At 32.5% G+C, this 14950-nt stretch overlaps 2 protein-coding genes and 1 non-coding gene across 3 annotated transcripts; 1 reads left to right on the forward strand and 2 right to left on the reverse strand.

The window, feature by feature from the left end:
* Positions 1 to 1569: 1569 nt before the first annotated feature.
* LOC137811251 (RNA-binding (RRM/RBD/RNP motifs) family protein) lies at positions 1570 to 6636 on the reverse strand. The gene is made up of 6 exons (XM_068612922.2): positions 5811 to 6636; positions 5642 to 5700; positions 5222 to 5291; positions 4976 to 5101; positions 4759 to 4887; positions 1570 to 2474 (listed from the first exon to the last, which is right to left on the reverse strand). Exons 1-6 carry the CDS (start codon positions 6480 to 6482, stop codon positions 1956 to 1958), a joined length of 1575 nt encoding a protein of 524 aa, XP_068469023.2. The 5' UTR covers positions 6483 to 6636; the 3' UTR covers positions 1570 to 1955.
* A 400-nt stretch (positions 6637 to 7036) lies between these two features.
* On the forward strand, positions 7037 to 7108 carry TRNAH-GUG (transfer RNA histidin (anticodon GUG)). The gene has a single exon. It is a non-coding gene; the product is annotated as a tRNA-His (tRNA).
* Positions 7109 to 12236: 5128 nt separating this feature from the next.
* On the reverse strand, positions 12237 to 13551 carry LOC137811253 (uncharacterized). Its single transcript, XM_068612924.2, has 3 exons — positions 12977 to 13551; positions 12715 to 12887; positions 12237 to 12606 (listed from the first exon to the last, which is right to left on the reverse strand). Exons 1-3 carry the CDS (start codon positions 13481 to 13483, stop codon positions 12489 to 12491), a joined length of 798 nt encoding a protein of 265 aa, XP_068469025.1. The 5' UTR covers positions 13484 to 13551; the 3' UTR covers positions 12237 to 12488.
* Between the last annotated feature and the right edge of the window lie 1399 nt (positions 13552 to 14950).

The following is a 14950-nucleotide window of genomic DNA, read 5'->3' on the forward strand; positions in this document are numbered from 1 at the left end:
AAGAAAATAAAAAATTAAACTTTACAACAACATAAAAGTTGAATCTATAAACATAAATTACTATTTATTTTTATTATTATTGATGATGTAATCATGTTAATTTCAACTAAAAAATACAGGACATATTTATAAAAAAACCAAAGTCAATTAGTATTAATTAATAGTGGACACATAAATAATATTGAAGTGTTTACCTAAATGCAAAATTCTAAAAAAAACTAATACAAATGTTACACTTAATGCTTAAAAATGAGAAGAAAAAAATGCAAAAATAAATAAGTCTAGAAAATAAAAACAACAACAATAAAATAAGTGTAACATTTGTAAAAAAAAATAATTTTAAACTAAATATTTTTAATTTATTACTTTTTTATTTTTATTTTGTAAAAACTCATTTATTTATTCATTAATTATATTTCTAATTATTTTAAACATTAAAAATATTTATTTTTTAATGCATTCAAAATTAAAATTATTAAAAAAATAATAATTTATTATTTATTTATTTATTTTTAAAATGGTGCTAGATAGGGAAATAAAAAATAAAAGAGTGCTAGATAGGAAAATAAAAACAAAAGGATGCTAGATAGGGAAATAAAAACAAAAGGGTGCTAGATAGGAAAATAAAGATATAAATAGTGCTAGACAGGGAATTGAGCCTTAAAAACGTACGCAGGAAAGAAACGGCCTTCTCCTTTTAGGTAAGAGATAAACATTGGGCAATACCTCAATTCTGTTTATTATTCTTTGGATCGGCAACGTAGATAAAAGTTGATAAAATGAAGGTTTAAATATATTTTTACGCTATGATGAATGTTAAAAAATTAATTAAAATAATTAAGATAAAAATATTTTAAATTAAAATAATTAGATATTTTAAATGTACAATTTAACTAAATGATATATTTATTGTTTAATATAAATAAATAATTATATATAATTTTATTTTTCAATAAATTTTTTATATTTTATTTTTATTATAAATATAAATTTATTTTGTATATATTAATTTATAAAATTAAATATGTTTTTATTAAATTAAAATTATTTTTTGTTCCTAGTCCAAACTTACCATTGATAAGAATAGTTTTTTTACTATAAGTATTTAGGATATTTAAAATTTGAATTATAGATAAAAACTAATTCGTGCTATAGTATTTAATTCTAATTTATATTATAAAATAAAAATTTTAATACATCATAAATCAAAGTTTTATTTATAACGATAAAAATAATAAAGTATGGTTACTAATAATAATATATTAATTGATTGCATGACTCTTCCTTTTCTATATATTATAAATTTAAATCTAATATAAAATAATTGACTTAAATGTTATAAATTCTTGTAAGTTCTATTATTTGTAAATCTTGAAAATTTAGGTCATTTTTCTAAGTCTATATTATTAACTATAATGTTAATTTAGTACCAAAATCAATTTTGAACTCGATCAATCCTTTAATGTTTAAACCAAAGAAAAAAAAGTATCCCGTTGATAAGATTACATACATTTAGACGATGAAGATGCTGCCTGTTTCATTGCCCACCAACCCATTCGACTAATAAGATGACAAATAAATTCTGCAGAATGTTGTCATGATAAAGTATACAACAGTATAATTATAAAAAAAAACTTATGAAAAAGAATCGAAAAATGCTCCTAAAGGTAGGACATGCAAAAAAGCCATTAAACAGGCCTCAAAGTGAAAGTTACAACTTACCAATAAAAGAACACTATAAACTAAAATTACACATCAAATTTCAAATAATAAAGTGACCAGACAACGTTAAATTCCTGTCCACTGATTTCTTAATTCGTCTTCACCATTCGCCACCAAATGTGCCAAGTCCACTGAGAAATGTAGGAGAAATCCCCCATTGCCTTGAATCCATGCTAGGGTCGGTACAAAACTTTCTCCATGTGCACACTTCCTCTCCCAACAATTAGAACAAGCTACCTGTTCTTTTTTACTTTCTTAATACGCAGGGAACTGTCTGGAGTACGACTATCAAACTTGCGTTTTATCCCTGCTTGTTTAGGTGCTCCACTCTCCATGTGCATTTTTGCTTTAGCCTTTCTGGCAGCCACTGAAGGCCTCTTTGTCTGGCGTTCTTTTGGGTTTTCTCCACCGTGGGTTTTCTTGTGCACATCTGATTTGGTTGCACGTAGACCCTGATAAGATGCATTGGTTTTTCTGTTTGACCTGTTAATACTGCTCGAAGGAGACCGTGAAGCCACAGAAAATTTCTTTGCAGGAGTACCAGGAGCTTGTGTTGAAGATGGGTTTGGCCTTTTAGAAGGGGTAGGAACTTGCGTTGATGATGGGTTTGGCCGTTTATATGGGGTAGAAGCTTGTGTTGATGATGGGTTTGGCCTTTTAGATGGGGTAGCATCTGCTTTGGCATGAGAAAGTCTCAACTCTCGGTCTCGAAGTCTCAACTTCCTTTTCTTAACAACAAATTTAGCAGCTTCCTGCATTTACAAGACAACTTTAATAATAATAATAATAATTTATTGACATATGGTATAAGACATGAAAAAGGTTTGAACATTCCTTATGCCACTTTTATTTTGAATGCAAAAACACTACACCTCTAATAACAACCTAACATGTCTAAATTTACAACAAATCAAACACCATTTAGTAAACTTGAAGAATTAGCAGTATAAACCAAATGAAGTAACAGTTCATTTACACGTAGTAATCAACAGAAGAAACCCTAAAATTTTCATTCTGTACTCATACACTAAACCGCACTCAGAAGATCAGCAGTTCTGGCCAGAGGGTCGTACTCCAGTTTTGGCCAGACTACTGCTATGCAAGCCAACTGAGGGTCATCACGCATCACCCCAAGTTGAATCTGCATTGGGATTATGGAAAGCTTCTCTAATTTATTTATTTTCTCCTAATTGCACAAACAAATTTTACACGTTTCGTGATAGAAAATGAGGAAATGTGAAAGGAAAGAAGAAAAAAAATGCAAAGTGACATTGTTTAGATTAAAGAAAAGAAACTGAAAAGGAAGAAGATTTGAGCTGAAAGTTCGTAAGTGTATCTAGATGATTTGAAAAAAGAAAAAAAGAGATGTAGTTGGTTTAACTAGGCACTGACCATAATGCCCTTTGTCCCATATTATATTAATTTACACATAAGCTAAGACAAAAACCACATGAGAATGGGTTTTTTGGATTAACATTGCATTGACTTTACGTGCAGAATGAGTGTAGATTATGGATTAGCCATAATCAACTGTCGCATATTATGCCACACTTCGTTTGCAAGCCTGAAGAGGGAGAGGGGGATCAGTGCCTAGCTCTTCACGGGTAACAAAAGCAGGGTGTAGAGGTGTGGAATAATGGCACTTGATCTTGCAATAAGACTGGCTAAGCAAGAACACAAGGGAGAAAGCACTAAAGTCAGCGTACAATATGTACAATAATATACTGGGTTTATATCATTCATAAATCTAAACTGTAAGGTCTAGTCATATCTGCGTTGTCACAACGTAGTGAGCTTTACAAGAATGTGGAGTGGTGACTAAAACGTAATCAGACACAGGTAAACAGAGAGTAAATCATATGGACTTTAAATGTGGTACACAACAGACAGCTAACAGGATAACCAAATGCAAGATGACTTCTACTTTGAAGAATATAAAATGCAGATAGAAAAAATTAATAATAATAATAATAAAATTAAAAAAAAATATATATATATATATATACTATTTAAGTGGTGATCATATGTAAGATAAATGTTTAAAAATAAGAAAATGACTTGAAAAAAATTAAAATTTATTTAGTAAAAAATAAGGTCTCTTCATGGAATGCAGTTATTTATACAATAGACGCATTAACAACAGAAGCCAAGGAACATAAAAGGAGGAAAAGAATAGAGACGATCCTGCCACTCAGCAAACAAAGAAAAGGAGAAAACAGATATGCGGGAGGGGACAGAGACCTCTCTGCATAGCTTGGCACACGAACAGACAAAGAAAATTGTGGAATGTCACATAAAAAGAGGTTTGGTCAAAGACACATCCAGAGTGGCCAGAAACACTGCCAAAGCTGGCTCAGTACAAGAAAGGTGTTCGGTTTCACAAATCGGAAACACAAGTTTTTCTGATATAAAACATCACGAAATGGCAAAAATACCATAAAATGGCTTCTTAAATGTTGCATTAAAACAAGATAATAAATATGGGATTTTGCCCTGTGAAAGAAGAGTGGTAGCAGTAGCAGCATCAGGGGCCACAATTTTCCAAGATCAAAAGAACAATGGGCCACTACTTTTCCTGCTACCTCAAAACACAGCAACAGTAGATAAACAATGGTCTGAGGCATAACGCATTGCTACTCCACAATATCAAAGTCTCTAAGTCTAACTAATACTAAATTCATTGAAACAAGGTACCTTTTGAAAATGACATATATGTACCTAGTTACAAAAAGACATGATATAAAATATGAAGCGCCAACCCATAACACACCAAAGTAAGTAAACAAACAATCAAAACAAGGCAATCTATAGCACAAAAAGTATCTCCTTAAGAAATAGATAACAAGAACCTTTAAAAGGAATCGTACAAATGAAGAAATTAGGTCTTTATGGCCTTGTCAACCCCAAAAAACAGTGATTTCACAAAAGCAAGGGACACGAGAACATCCATCAACTATAAAATATTTGAACTAAATATGAAAAGAGCCTATAATAAGAAATAATATGAAAATGCACTATTCAGGCCCCTGATCATACCTTTGATTTAAATAGCACATAAGCAATACCCTTTCCAACATTAAGATGAGGATCTCGAACAACTCTGACAGCTTCTACACTTGATTCCAGGTTGGATATACCACAAAATAACTGATAAAGCTCTTCATCCTGTAGAAAAGGATCACATGATAGAACCATTAGACAACAACCACACAATTCTGTGACCTTCAAATATAAAATTATCTTAGAAACACACCTTCACATCAAATGGGAGGTTGCCCACAAAAACAGTTCTCTTGTTGTCATAAAGAGGAACACTTTCCCCTTTATGTTTCTTGCGGGGTGGACAAGCCCTATCAACACGAATGTGGTTTCCTTCAACCTACAGCCAGATGAATACACAATAATTTTTAAAAAAGTTAATTATTCCAATGAAAAGAAACACAAGGTAAAACAGCATATTTGATCCAATCCACATCAGCTTTGAGAACCAAGGACATACCAGTGACATGTTGTGTGACAAAGAAGCCTGTGCCGATTGCTCGGTTTTGAAAACAATGTATGCATGTACACTGCAAAAAAAAAAATACAATGTGTCTATTAGAAACGCATAAAAAGGTATCCTTTACACAGAGCAGGCTTGTAGTCTTATCAGACACACTACAAGTCACTCGAGTCCACCGGGAAAAAACTATACCTATTTGCAAAATAAAATATATGAAGGGAGCTTTTATAGTTATCCTTAGAATGAATAAGTAAATAAAAACAAACATAATGATTTCTCGAAGCCCAAAACAAACAGGTTTAACCTTTCTCCAAAATCAATGGAATCATTTCAAAACAAATGAAATATAAAAAGTAACCGCATTCACTACAAACGATTAACAATATCCTCATCAGTCATTCAATTCAGAACCATTACCTATCAGCAGCATCATTTATTTTCTTCGCGAGGATAGCTCCCTTTCTAGGTTTCTTGGTCTGGTTAACCAAGAAAAAAGAACAAACAAACATTAAATTATCATCCCAATAAAAAACAATGAAAACCTCAACAGTACAAAACAAACTCACAGGAGAAGAGGAAAACCTACATCTTGTATTGGAACAGAACGAATCCTCACAGACTCTACCTCACCAAACTTCTTAAACTCCTTCAACAGAATCTTCTTTTTCACCTTGAGAGGCAAATTCCCAACAAAGACAGTCCTCAGAAGCTTATCCTCGTCATCAAAACCCTCCTTTGAAACCATCGTATCAGCTGGATCATCCAACGTCTTCCTCTTGTTCCCAACAGTTTTATTCTCAATCCCTTCCTTTTCAACTTTCTCCACCGGCCCATATCTCTTCTCCTCCCACTCTCTTTCAACTTCATCCCGTTTCCTCTTCCTTTTCCCAATTGCTTCTGCACCCAAATCAAGGTCTCTTTCTTTTCCTTCATCGGTGCCGCGTTTCCTCTTCTCCGATTTCTTCAAAGCTTCGGTTACAGGAACTGGATCAAGGGCTGGGCTTATCTCTCTGTTCCTCTTCCGCTTCTTCTCGTCGCCGGCATCGCGATTCTCGGCGTCGCCATTGTAAGGGATTTGAGCGTTGTTGACTGTGTCGGAAAGTGAAGCAGGTTTTCTCCGAAAGGGGTTGTCGTCAGAAAATAGAGCGGCGGTTGCGGTGCCCTGTTCCGGCGCGTTGCCGAATAGCTTGTCGAAAATGCTGGAAGGGGATGAAACAGTGTCGGCTTGTTGCGGGTCCTTGGGTTTCTTCTTGCCCATTGGTAAATTGGATTGGAAAGAATGAATCGGAAATCTGTGAAGAAGTACTTCCAGAAAAAAGAGAGCTTTGGAAGAAACCCTAAAATAGGTTTAAGGTGGTCGAATGAAGGGAAGGTAAAGGCATTTGATATGTATTCAGATATATTTTGCACATAAAAGAAAAACTTGAAAACATAAATATTATAATTCCTATTTTTCTAACCACTAACAATGTCTCAACGATTAATAATATTAATTAAGTAATATTTTAATTTGTTGGGTAAAAACAATTATTTTTATGATTATACGTTTAGTAATATGATAATTTATAATAGATTTTTTAAACATATTAATTCTATTGTATATTCATGATAAATAATTTATATTGCAATTAAGTGTTATTTTTAATTATTTAAAAATAATTAACTTAAATTAAAGATATTTCAAATTAGATATTGACTAAATTAGAGACTTGAAAGCTCTAAAACCAAATTTCCCAACAAAATTCATAAAAACCTCACAATTAAAAAAGTAACTAAAACCAGTTAATTTCAAGTTAACAATTTAGACATATAGTGGCTGTAGTTTAGTGGTAAGAATTCCACGTTGTGGCCGTGGAGACCTGGGCTCGAATCCCAGCAGCCACACTATTTGAAGTTTTACATACAGTAGTTTTAATTAGTGCATTTTAAAAAATATCAGAATCAACTTACAACATTGATTCTATTAAGATTTTCAATTACAAACTTTTTTTTCAAAAGAACATGTGTTTCAAATATTGTTTTAAACATGTGGTTATTTGAAATAGATTAACTTAATTTTAATTTAAATAAGGTATAATAATTAATTATATTCTTTTTTTAAAGATAAGATACTTAAATGTCAAATAAGTTTCTCTCAAACAAGACGAACACTTCATTACATAACACTAGTCAGGATTAAGGTGAAAATGATAATAATTTTTTGTGAGATGTCTATATAAATAATGGTGTTTAATGAATTATGTAAGTGTTAAGTAAATATGATTGTAATCAAATTGTTGGAAAAGAAGACGAATAATTGAGGGACATGAATGTTGGTAAGTGACTTTATATCATTGATATGATTGTAATTAAATTGTTGAAGAAAAAAAAACTCTTATGATGTATTTAGAGTAGTTTGAAGAGATTACTCTCAATTCCAAATAAAATAATTAGTCACTCGTGTTGACTAGTAGAGAGATAGCAAGAAAAGAAGATCTAATGTGTTTCTCGTAAATTCCTGAAAATAACACAAAATTGAGAATAAATCGTTCATATTCATCTTATAATCCAAAAATATGTAAAAAGATTAAAATTATTAAATCGAAGGTTGAATTATAATTATTTTATCAATTAAAGTCCATAAGCGCTTATCTTTTTGTATGAAATATTACTGAATTATGACATTTATCAGATGTGCATCAATATCATAGGATTTTATTATCGTGGTTCAGTATTAGCCAAGTAGCTTTAAAGCCTAATCTATTATTTGTTGGTTCCTCTGCTTTATTTTTTTATATAATTATGTTCCTTTCTTTGTATTATTGTTTAATGAATATATGATGAATTCACAATCTTAATCTTTTGTTAGTCTTTATAATTATTTATTTTATTATTTTCTTTTCACTTTTTCAATTTCAATTTTTTAGGTTTTATCTTTTATTAACTATGGTCGCAAATAATCATGATCAAGGTCTCTAGTCATATTTTTAATCCTACAAATCCATATTTTCTTCGTTCTTGGGAAAATTTAACACTTAATCGTATTTTCCTCTCTTAACTAAGTAATTTACGTCAATGGAAACACGACATAAGTATTGCTCTCGAACCCCAATAATAACTTATCCTTCATAATTAGATCCCTTGCATGAAGCTTGGAAAGAGATACAATCAAATGATAATATTATTGCTCTCTTGTGAGTCTTCCAAAAAAAGCATTTAGTCATGTGTATGGATACAACTTTTAAAATATGAAAAGATCTTCAAATATCATTTTTCTCATTTTGATAAGTTTCACATTGCACATCTTTAAGATCAAATTTAAAATTGTCGCTAAGATTCAAGCATTTTTTTTAGTATCATACTTGTCTTAAGATCTAATGAAAAAAATTGGAAATGTATAGATATATTTTGCAATGTACATGTTTAACAGTTTTTCTTTTGGCTTTGTTTTAAAGTTAAAGAAAAGGATGGGAATCATTAGATTCTTACGTGAATTTTATGGTATATATGCACAAGTTCGATCGTAGATAATCTTTATGAAACTCGTGACTTTTATAGTGAAATTCTTCAACATGAATTTTGTGTTCGATATAAGACAAAGGGCAAGGGAAATTCTTCTAATTTCAAGTATTCTACTAATCTATTTGAAATAGACTTAGACACCCCTCACCAATGCCAACTTGGTGGACAACCCAAGCCAATATCAGTTAAGTTTTTCAAAGTATCAATGTAAAATGTAAAACTATTTTAGCACTTATTTAGAAGTCTAAAACTCCTTCATACTCTATCAAATATGTTCAGAATTCCATGGTTAATCATTGGGTATTGCTTCCAATCCTCCTTTTTTATCCTTGATAGTAGTGTTACAAACCATATATATCCCTCCACATCTCTTTTCTTATTTCTTAATCCCAAGTGTTATGACAATCATATTTCTTTCTATCTTTTTGTTATTATTCATACTAAGCTCAAGTCTTTTAAATAAACAAACCAATGGAGGGTAATTTTTTTAGACTTTTCTCATGCACCAAAATCATCTACTTTGATAGTTATCTTGTCTATTTTTGTCTAAAAAAAATGATTCATTCATCAATTACATAAGCTTAATGAAGAAGTTTACATGAGACCACATTCTAGTATAACCATCTCTAACCCAACTCGTATATGCAAACATTAGAAATCTCGATAAGACATAAAGTAAGATAGTAGACTATGTAATAAGAAGCTTAATTTAGCGATTCTTTCTCTTAGATACATTCAAAGCTCTAAAATCGTTCCTCATATGTTAAGATAAACCAACTGTCTTTTGCACCATTATTAGTTTAAGTTGATAATGTTGTGCTTCCTATAAATAGTATCAATCAAGGTTATCAGACTCGAGAGTCTACTCAGACTTGTGGGAGGCCAGTAAACCCGACTTGTAGACTCGTAAGAGTCTACTTCACATAAAAATTTAACAAAAAAAATAATTCATGATACCAATTCCATAATATTGAAATAAATATGTTCATAGACCAACAAAATAACTAAAACAACATAAATGTTATCAAGTTTAAAAGTCTCATTCATCTAATCCTCTAAGGTAGTAGTGGAAATGCTGAATTTGAACCACTTACAGACATCTGTTCTATTTCCCACAATATTCTTACTTCTAGGTGATAGTGAAAATGCTGAATTTGAACCACTTCCAGACATCTGCCCAAAAAATACAGTTTGTCCAAAAAAAAAAAAATACAATCTATCAAAAAACCAAAAGAAATCCAATCTGCCCTAAACCCCAACCCAATTTTAAAAACCCAAACCCAATTGAAAAAACCCTAAACCTAATTTCAAAATCCCTAAGCCTAATTTCAATTCCAATATGTCATAACCCTAAAAATCTACACCAGCAGCTGAGCTGTGAGGTGCTACAACGACACAATGCGATGCGGTGCGATGAGCAATGCAGCGTGACAAATGGTGCAGTGCAACGGAAATGCTAGCACGATGACAGTGAGGAAAGCACCGTGAGCGTGAAGAGTGTAACTAGGTAAAGAAACCCTAAAATCTAACCTAATCATAATGGAACACACCGTTTTGAACCTTTTTTTCACAACTCGTTTACTCAACCTTGAACTCGCGAATTTGACCGAGACTGACCGAGTCAACTCTGAGTTTACTCTGAGTCGACTCGCCAATTTAAGGGTTAACCCTAGGGTTTGATAACCTTGATCTCAATGAAATTAACAAAGTTAAATAAGAACTTCATAATAAGTTTCACATTGAGGATCTTAGTTATTTAAAGTATTTCTTAGGGTTTGAAGTTGTAAAAATCAAAGTTGGTCTTATTCTAAATGAAAGAAAGTATTGCTTGGAAATAATTTTTTAATATGAATGTTGTAAACTAGCCAATTCTCATGTTAATCCTTTTGTAAAGTTGAATTTTGATGGATACCTCGTTATTGTTCCTACTTCTTTTGGGAAACATAGGTTTTGTTGTTTAACAAAATAGCCAATTTGTTTTTAAACCAAGGACACCTCACTTGTAGACAATCTTAGAAATTCTAATATATATTGAGAGGAGCATTAAAAATGAGATTGTTCTGTTTATTCATAATGATCATAAAATTCACTTCAAGTTTTTCAAAAGTGAGCTATATGTCAAGTTAGCAGACAATCTCTTGTTATAAAGTATGCATTCTTTGATAGTTCTTTAATTTATGGAAATTCCATAAGTAATCTACCCTCTCCAAAAGTTATAAAAAAAAATAAAAATAAGTGTTTAATTTTAGCCTCCCTTACTTGTGGATTACAATGGATAAAGTATTATTATGATGATTTGTGTTTCATCATTTAAGTTTGGCTTTATCAGAAAGTGCTCATGTCATTCAACTTGCCAAAAGATTTTCCTTTCATGAAAAAAACAAGACATCAAAATTGATGGTCATATCATTCAAATCAAGATATAAGAATCTCTCATTTTTCTATCCCATGTTCCCACCTTGAAACGGAGTATTAGATCTTCGTTAGATTTTTATTTTCTTTATAGTACTTATCATCTTTTTTTTTAACTTGTTTTGTTTTCTTATGTAGTTATCTTTAAATATAGTTATTTTTTGTGTTATTCCATCTCTAGTTTAATGAATTCATGAAAAATCAACAACATGAGTAATTTCTTCTTTATCTTTCAAAATTCTATTAGAATTTGTACTTACTTTCTGTGGGCAGACTTTGTGGGTATAAATCTCCCCGTATAATTCATGTAGACCTAAAAAATGACTTTTAAGTTGCAATTACTTATTAAATATGTCAAAACAATAGGCATGGAGCCATTTACAAAAACAGAGGATGTGGATTATTCTATCACAACTTGTAACAAAATTCGTCTTGAATCTTTGTCGTATGAACAACTGGTACCAGAACAAAAATATTAGTTACAGGCAGAAACCGACTATCTTTTAACAGCAAAATCCATGATTTCCATCGACTGTAGGGTTGGTGAACAGATCTCAGAGCTTTTCATAACCCAGGAACCATGTGTTTATCCACACAGTTCACCGATCGAGACATACGTCAGGTCACATGTGATGAGAGAGATACGTCTCCAATTTGTCCATGAAATATTCACAGGTTTCTTCTGAGCAAGAATAATCTCAAGCATTTTGGTATAAATGATTTGAAGAACTCAATTCAGAGACAAAATGGCTGGAGAAAGACACATCCATGAAAGTGATTAGCCAAAAACTTATTCTTAGTTACTAACTAAAAATACACTTGTTTCAAACCCATCACAAAAAGAGAATCACTAGATTCGTGGCCAATATCAGACAGAGTTCGGGCAACAAATTTTAACATGGAAGGATAGATGCAGCTACTAAACTATGAAAACAAAAGGTGTTTGGGTTGAGAAGCTAGATACAATTTAGGGTTATGAAATCCAGAGCAACCTGGTATCAACAATGGATGCAATTAATTAATCAGCAACCAAGATTTGATAAGGAAAATTAGCTGCTCATGAACAAAATTTTAAAACTGCGTACTAAGACGAAAAATGTTAAGAAAACACCGCACATAGTTACATGTACAAACAAGTTACAAGTTACATGTTAGAGCGAGTAGAAGGAACGAAAAAGACAGAGATAGGTATCACTTTCAGTTCAGTCTCTCATTTTCCGGTGTATGGTCTCTTTTTGTAGCTTACGGTTCGACAAATCAAACAAACCACACCATTTATTGCTTTCTTGTAACGTAACCTTCACATTCAACGCCGGTTAGGAATATATATACTAACAAACAGGTGGCACTCTTAATTATTAGCAGCGATCATCTCATTCGCCGTTTTCTCCGTCATTCCTCCGTTAACTTCCTCTTCCTCTTCCTCCTCCGCTTCCCACATGAAGTGCGCGTACGATCCCAGCACAGTGCTGAACATAAAATAAAATAATTAATAATTTAAAATAATAATAATTACTGCTGTTATTTTCGTTATTCTCTGTTTGGCTATGCGGGAAAATGTGAGATTATGATTATACCAATCATTAGGATCGGCGTGAATGGCTTGGTCAAAGTAAGATTTGGCTCTCGCTTCGTCTCTCTGCGTTTCCCATATTAGCGATCCGTAGAGCGATAGCAATTCGCCATCTCTAGGGTTCGCTAGAATTGCTCTTGCGTAATATTCCTCTGCTCTTGTAGTGTCTTTCTCCACCTGCATCATCCGTTCAAATTAAAATCGTTGACTCTTTTTTTATTCAATGAATCAATGATCGTGCTTTGTTTGTGGAGCGTTTCACGCACCTCGTGGAGGAATTTGCCGTAGTTTCTCAGAAGAAGCGCGTCCGTCGGGTTCGACTTCAACATCTCCACGTAGTACGCGTCCATTTTCATCCTATCACCGCCGTTTCCGCCGGTGAGGGTCTCGTCGCCGTGATGGTCACCGCCGCCGCCACTTCCGGATTGTAGATCCAACGGTATGATCCCGAAGTAGCTCGGCTTGCGTATATTGGCGTCGGAGAGGAATTGTTCTTCGTGAGGTATGATCGGCGGGCACGATCCGGTGCGGTTCAGATCCCGGCAAACGTCGGGATTCTCAGGAATACGTTCCGACGAGGCTCTGTTGATCCCGTTTTGCGGTGCGTCCCTGCGGGCGTTGGATTGGGAATAGTGCATTGAAATCGTGGAAAATTTCGCGTGGTTCTTCTCGCCGGCGAAAGAGGCTTGACGCGAGAGAGCACGTCGAGGTGAACCGTGGAAAACCGGATTCTGGACCGGCAGCGAACCGGTTCGGATGAGAGAAACTCCCATAGTTTTGATAAATTGAAAAGGATAAGTGTTGAAAGAGCGATCAACCCCCTGACTTCTAAAAGTGCAAACGGACCCCCTTTATATATCTCGTGCTGCAAAACGAATGTACTTTTTTAATCGAATATCAGCCGTTGGATGCGATGAAAGGCTGACCCAGGTGAGCACTATATTACGACACGTGTCCGGTTGCACGTTCACTCCTGCGCCGAATTGTATATTTGTCCATTTATTACCTATGAATGTAAAAGTAAAAACACTATTCATTACTGATACCAATTTTGTGATCCTTTGAGTAAAAGAATTCAATGTGTTTTTTATTTTTTTTATTTCCAAATAGAAGTATTCAACCGAAAAGGCATCTTTAAATTTAATCATCACAATAAGGAATACAATCAAATTTAATTGGTTTAAATTGCTTAAGCTTTACTTTCGAGATTGTAATTAAATTAAACAAGGAATAAATTGAACGGGTTAATTAAAACAATAAGTTAATGATTATTACAGAGATTTGAAAAGGGTCTGAATTAGATTCACAGGAAGTAGCTGAATTTAGAAGTCTTCATCCACTTTTTTCAATCATGTGAATGCGGAAAACAAGATAGAATTGTCAACAAATCACAAGAGTTTGATTGTTTATGTTCTCTGTGTTTCTTAATTGTTTTTCCAAAAATGTTTAACCACAGATATTAAGGGATAATTTCTTGTTATTCTCTATAATATATGACGATATAGAATGCCAACTACAAGTTTAAGGATAAATTTGTCAACCTAAAACAAATCATAGCTATCTCTGTATGAACAAATTAATTACACAGTTTTTTTTCTTCTTGATACAAGGTACCAATAACAGTACTTAGTGAAATGAAATAAAAAAAATTCTCCCCCAATTCTGCTGCAGCGGACTTGATGTTTCTCAACTGTTTACCTTGAAAACAAAAATATATTGATTAATGAGGTGAATATGTTTCTTAGCATTGCCTTGATGGATCCAAAAAACATTGTCTTAAAATTTTTGTATGTATATTTTAATAATGAAAATTGGGCACTTTAAGAGAGAAATCAAGTAAAAATTTCTTAAAAAAAAACAAAAATATTAAATTGGAAAAAAAGGAGAGTGAGACCACTATATTAGGAAAAACAAAATAAAGTAAATATAAATCTGAGAACTTTCAAAATTTATAAATTATCATCCTATATAGAGGATATATGTGAACAAATAAAAAACTTTGTTGGTTTTACATGTATAATCAACAAAGTAATCATTAAAGAGCTAAAGCTATCACCTTAAACACAAAAGTATAGAAAAGTGCAGAAACTTGTAACAGTGTAAATTGGGAGATTCCTGGTGTGGTTGTTGTATTTGTTTTTTTACATTTTACATAAATTCCAGAGACAGGAAAGCAGTAATGGCATGGTGGGTGTGATTTCCCATGTTCTCCAATGGTTTTCAATTGAAGATGGTTTTGT

Source organism: Phaseolus vulgaris, chromosome 2 (assembly GCF_051622355.1).
Source record: "Phaseolus vulgaris cultivar YP4 chromosome 2, ASM5162235v1, whole genome shotgun sequence".
In the NCBI taxonomy this organism is placed as follows: Eukaryota; Viridiplantae; Streptophyta; class Magnoliopsida; order Fabales; family Fabaceae; genus Phaseolus; species Phaseolus vulgaris.

Excerpts from the sequence above, each read along its gene's own strand:
- LOC137811251 (XM_068612922.2), bottom strand. The coding sequence starts at position 6,482 with ATGGGCAAGAAGAAACCCAAGGACCCGCAACAAGCCGACACTGTTTCA. Across the intron at positions 5,292-5,641 it reads ATAAATGATGCTGCTGATAG|TGTACATGCATACATTGTTT; the intron begins GTAATGGTTCTG and ends TTTTTTTTGCAG. Across the intron at positions 4,888-4,975 it reads ACCTCCCATTTGATGTGAAG|GATGAAGAGCTTTATCAGTT; the intron begins GTGTGTTTCTAA and ends CCTTTTCTACAG.
- LOC137811253 (XM_068612924.2), bottom strand. The coding sequence starts at position 13,483 with ATGGGAGTTTCTCTCATCCGAACCGGTTCGCTGCCGGTCCAGAATCCG. Across the intron at positions 12,888-12,976 it reads ACGGCAAATTCCTCCACGAG|GTGGAGAAAGACACTACAAG; the intron begins GTGCGTGAAACG and ends CGGATGATGCAG. Across the intron at positions 12,607-12,714 it reads CACGCCGATCCTAATGATTG|CACTGTGCTGGGATCGTACG; the intron begins GTATAATCATAA and ends TTTTATGTTCAG.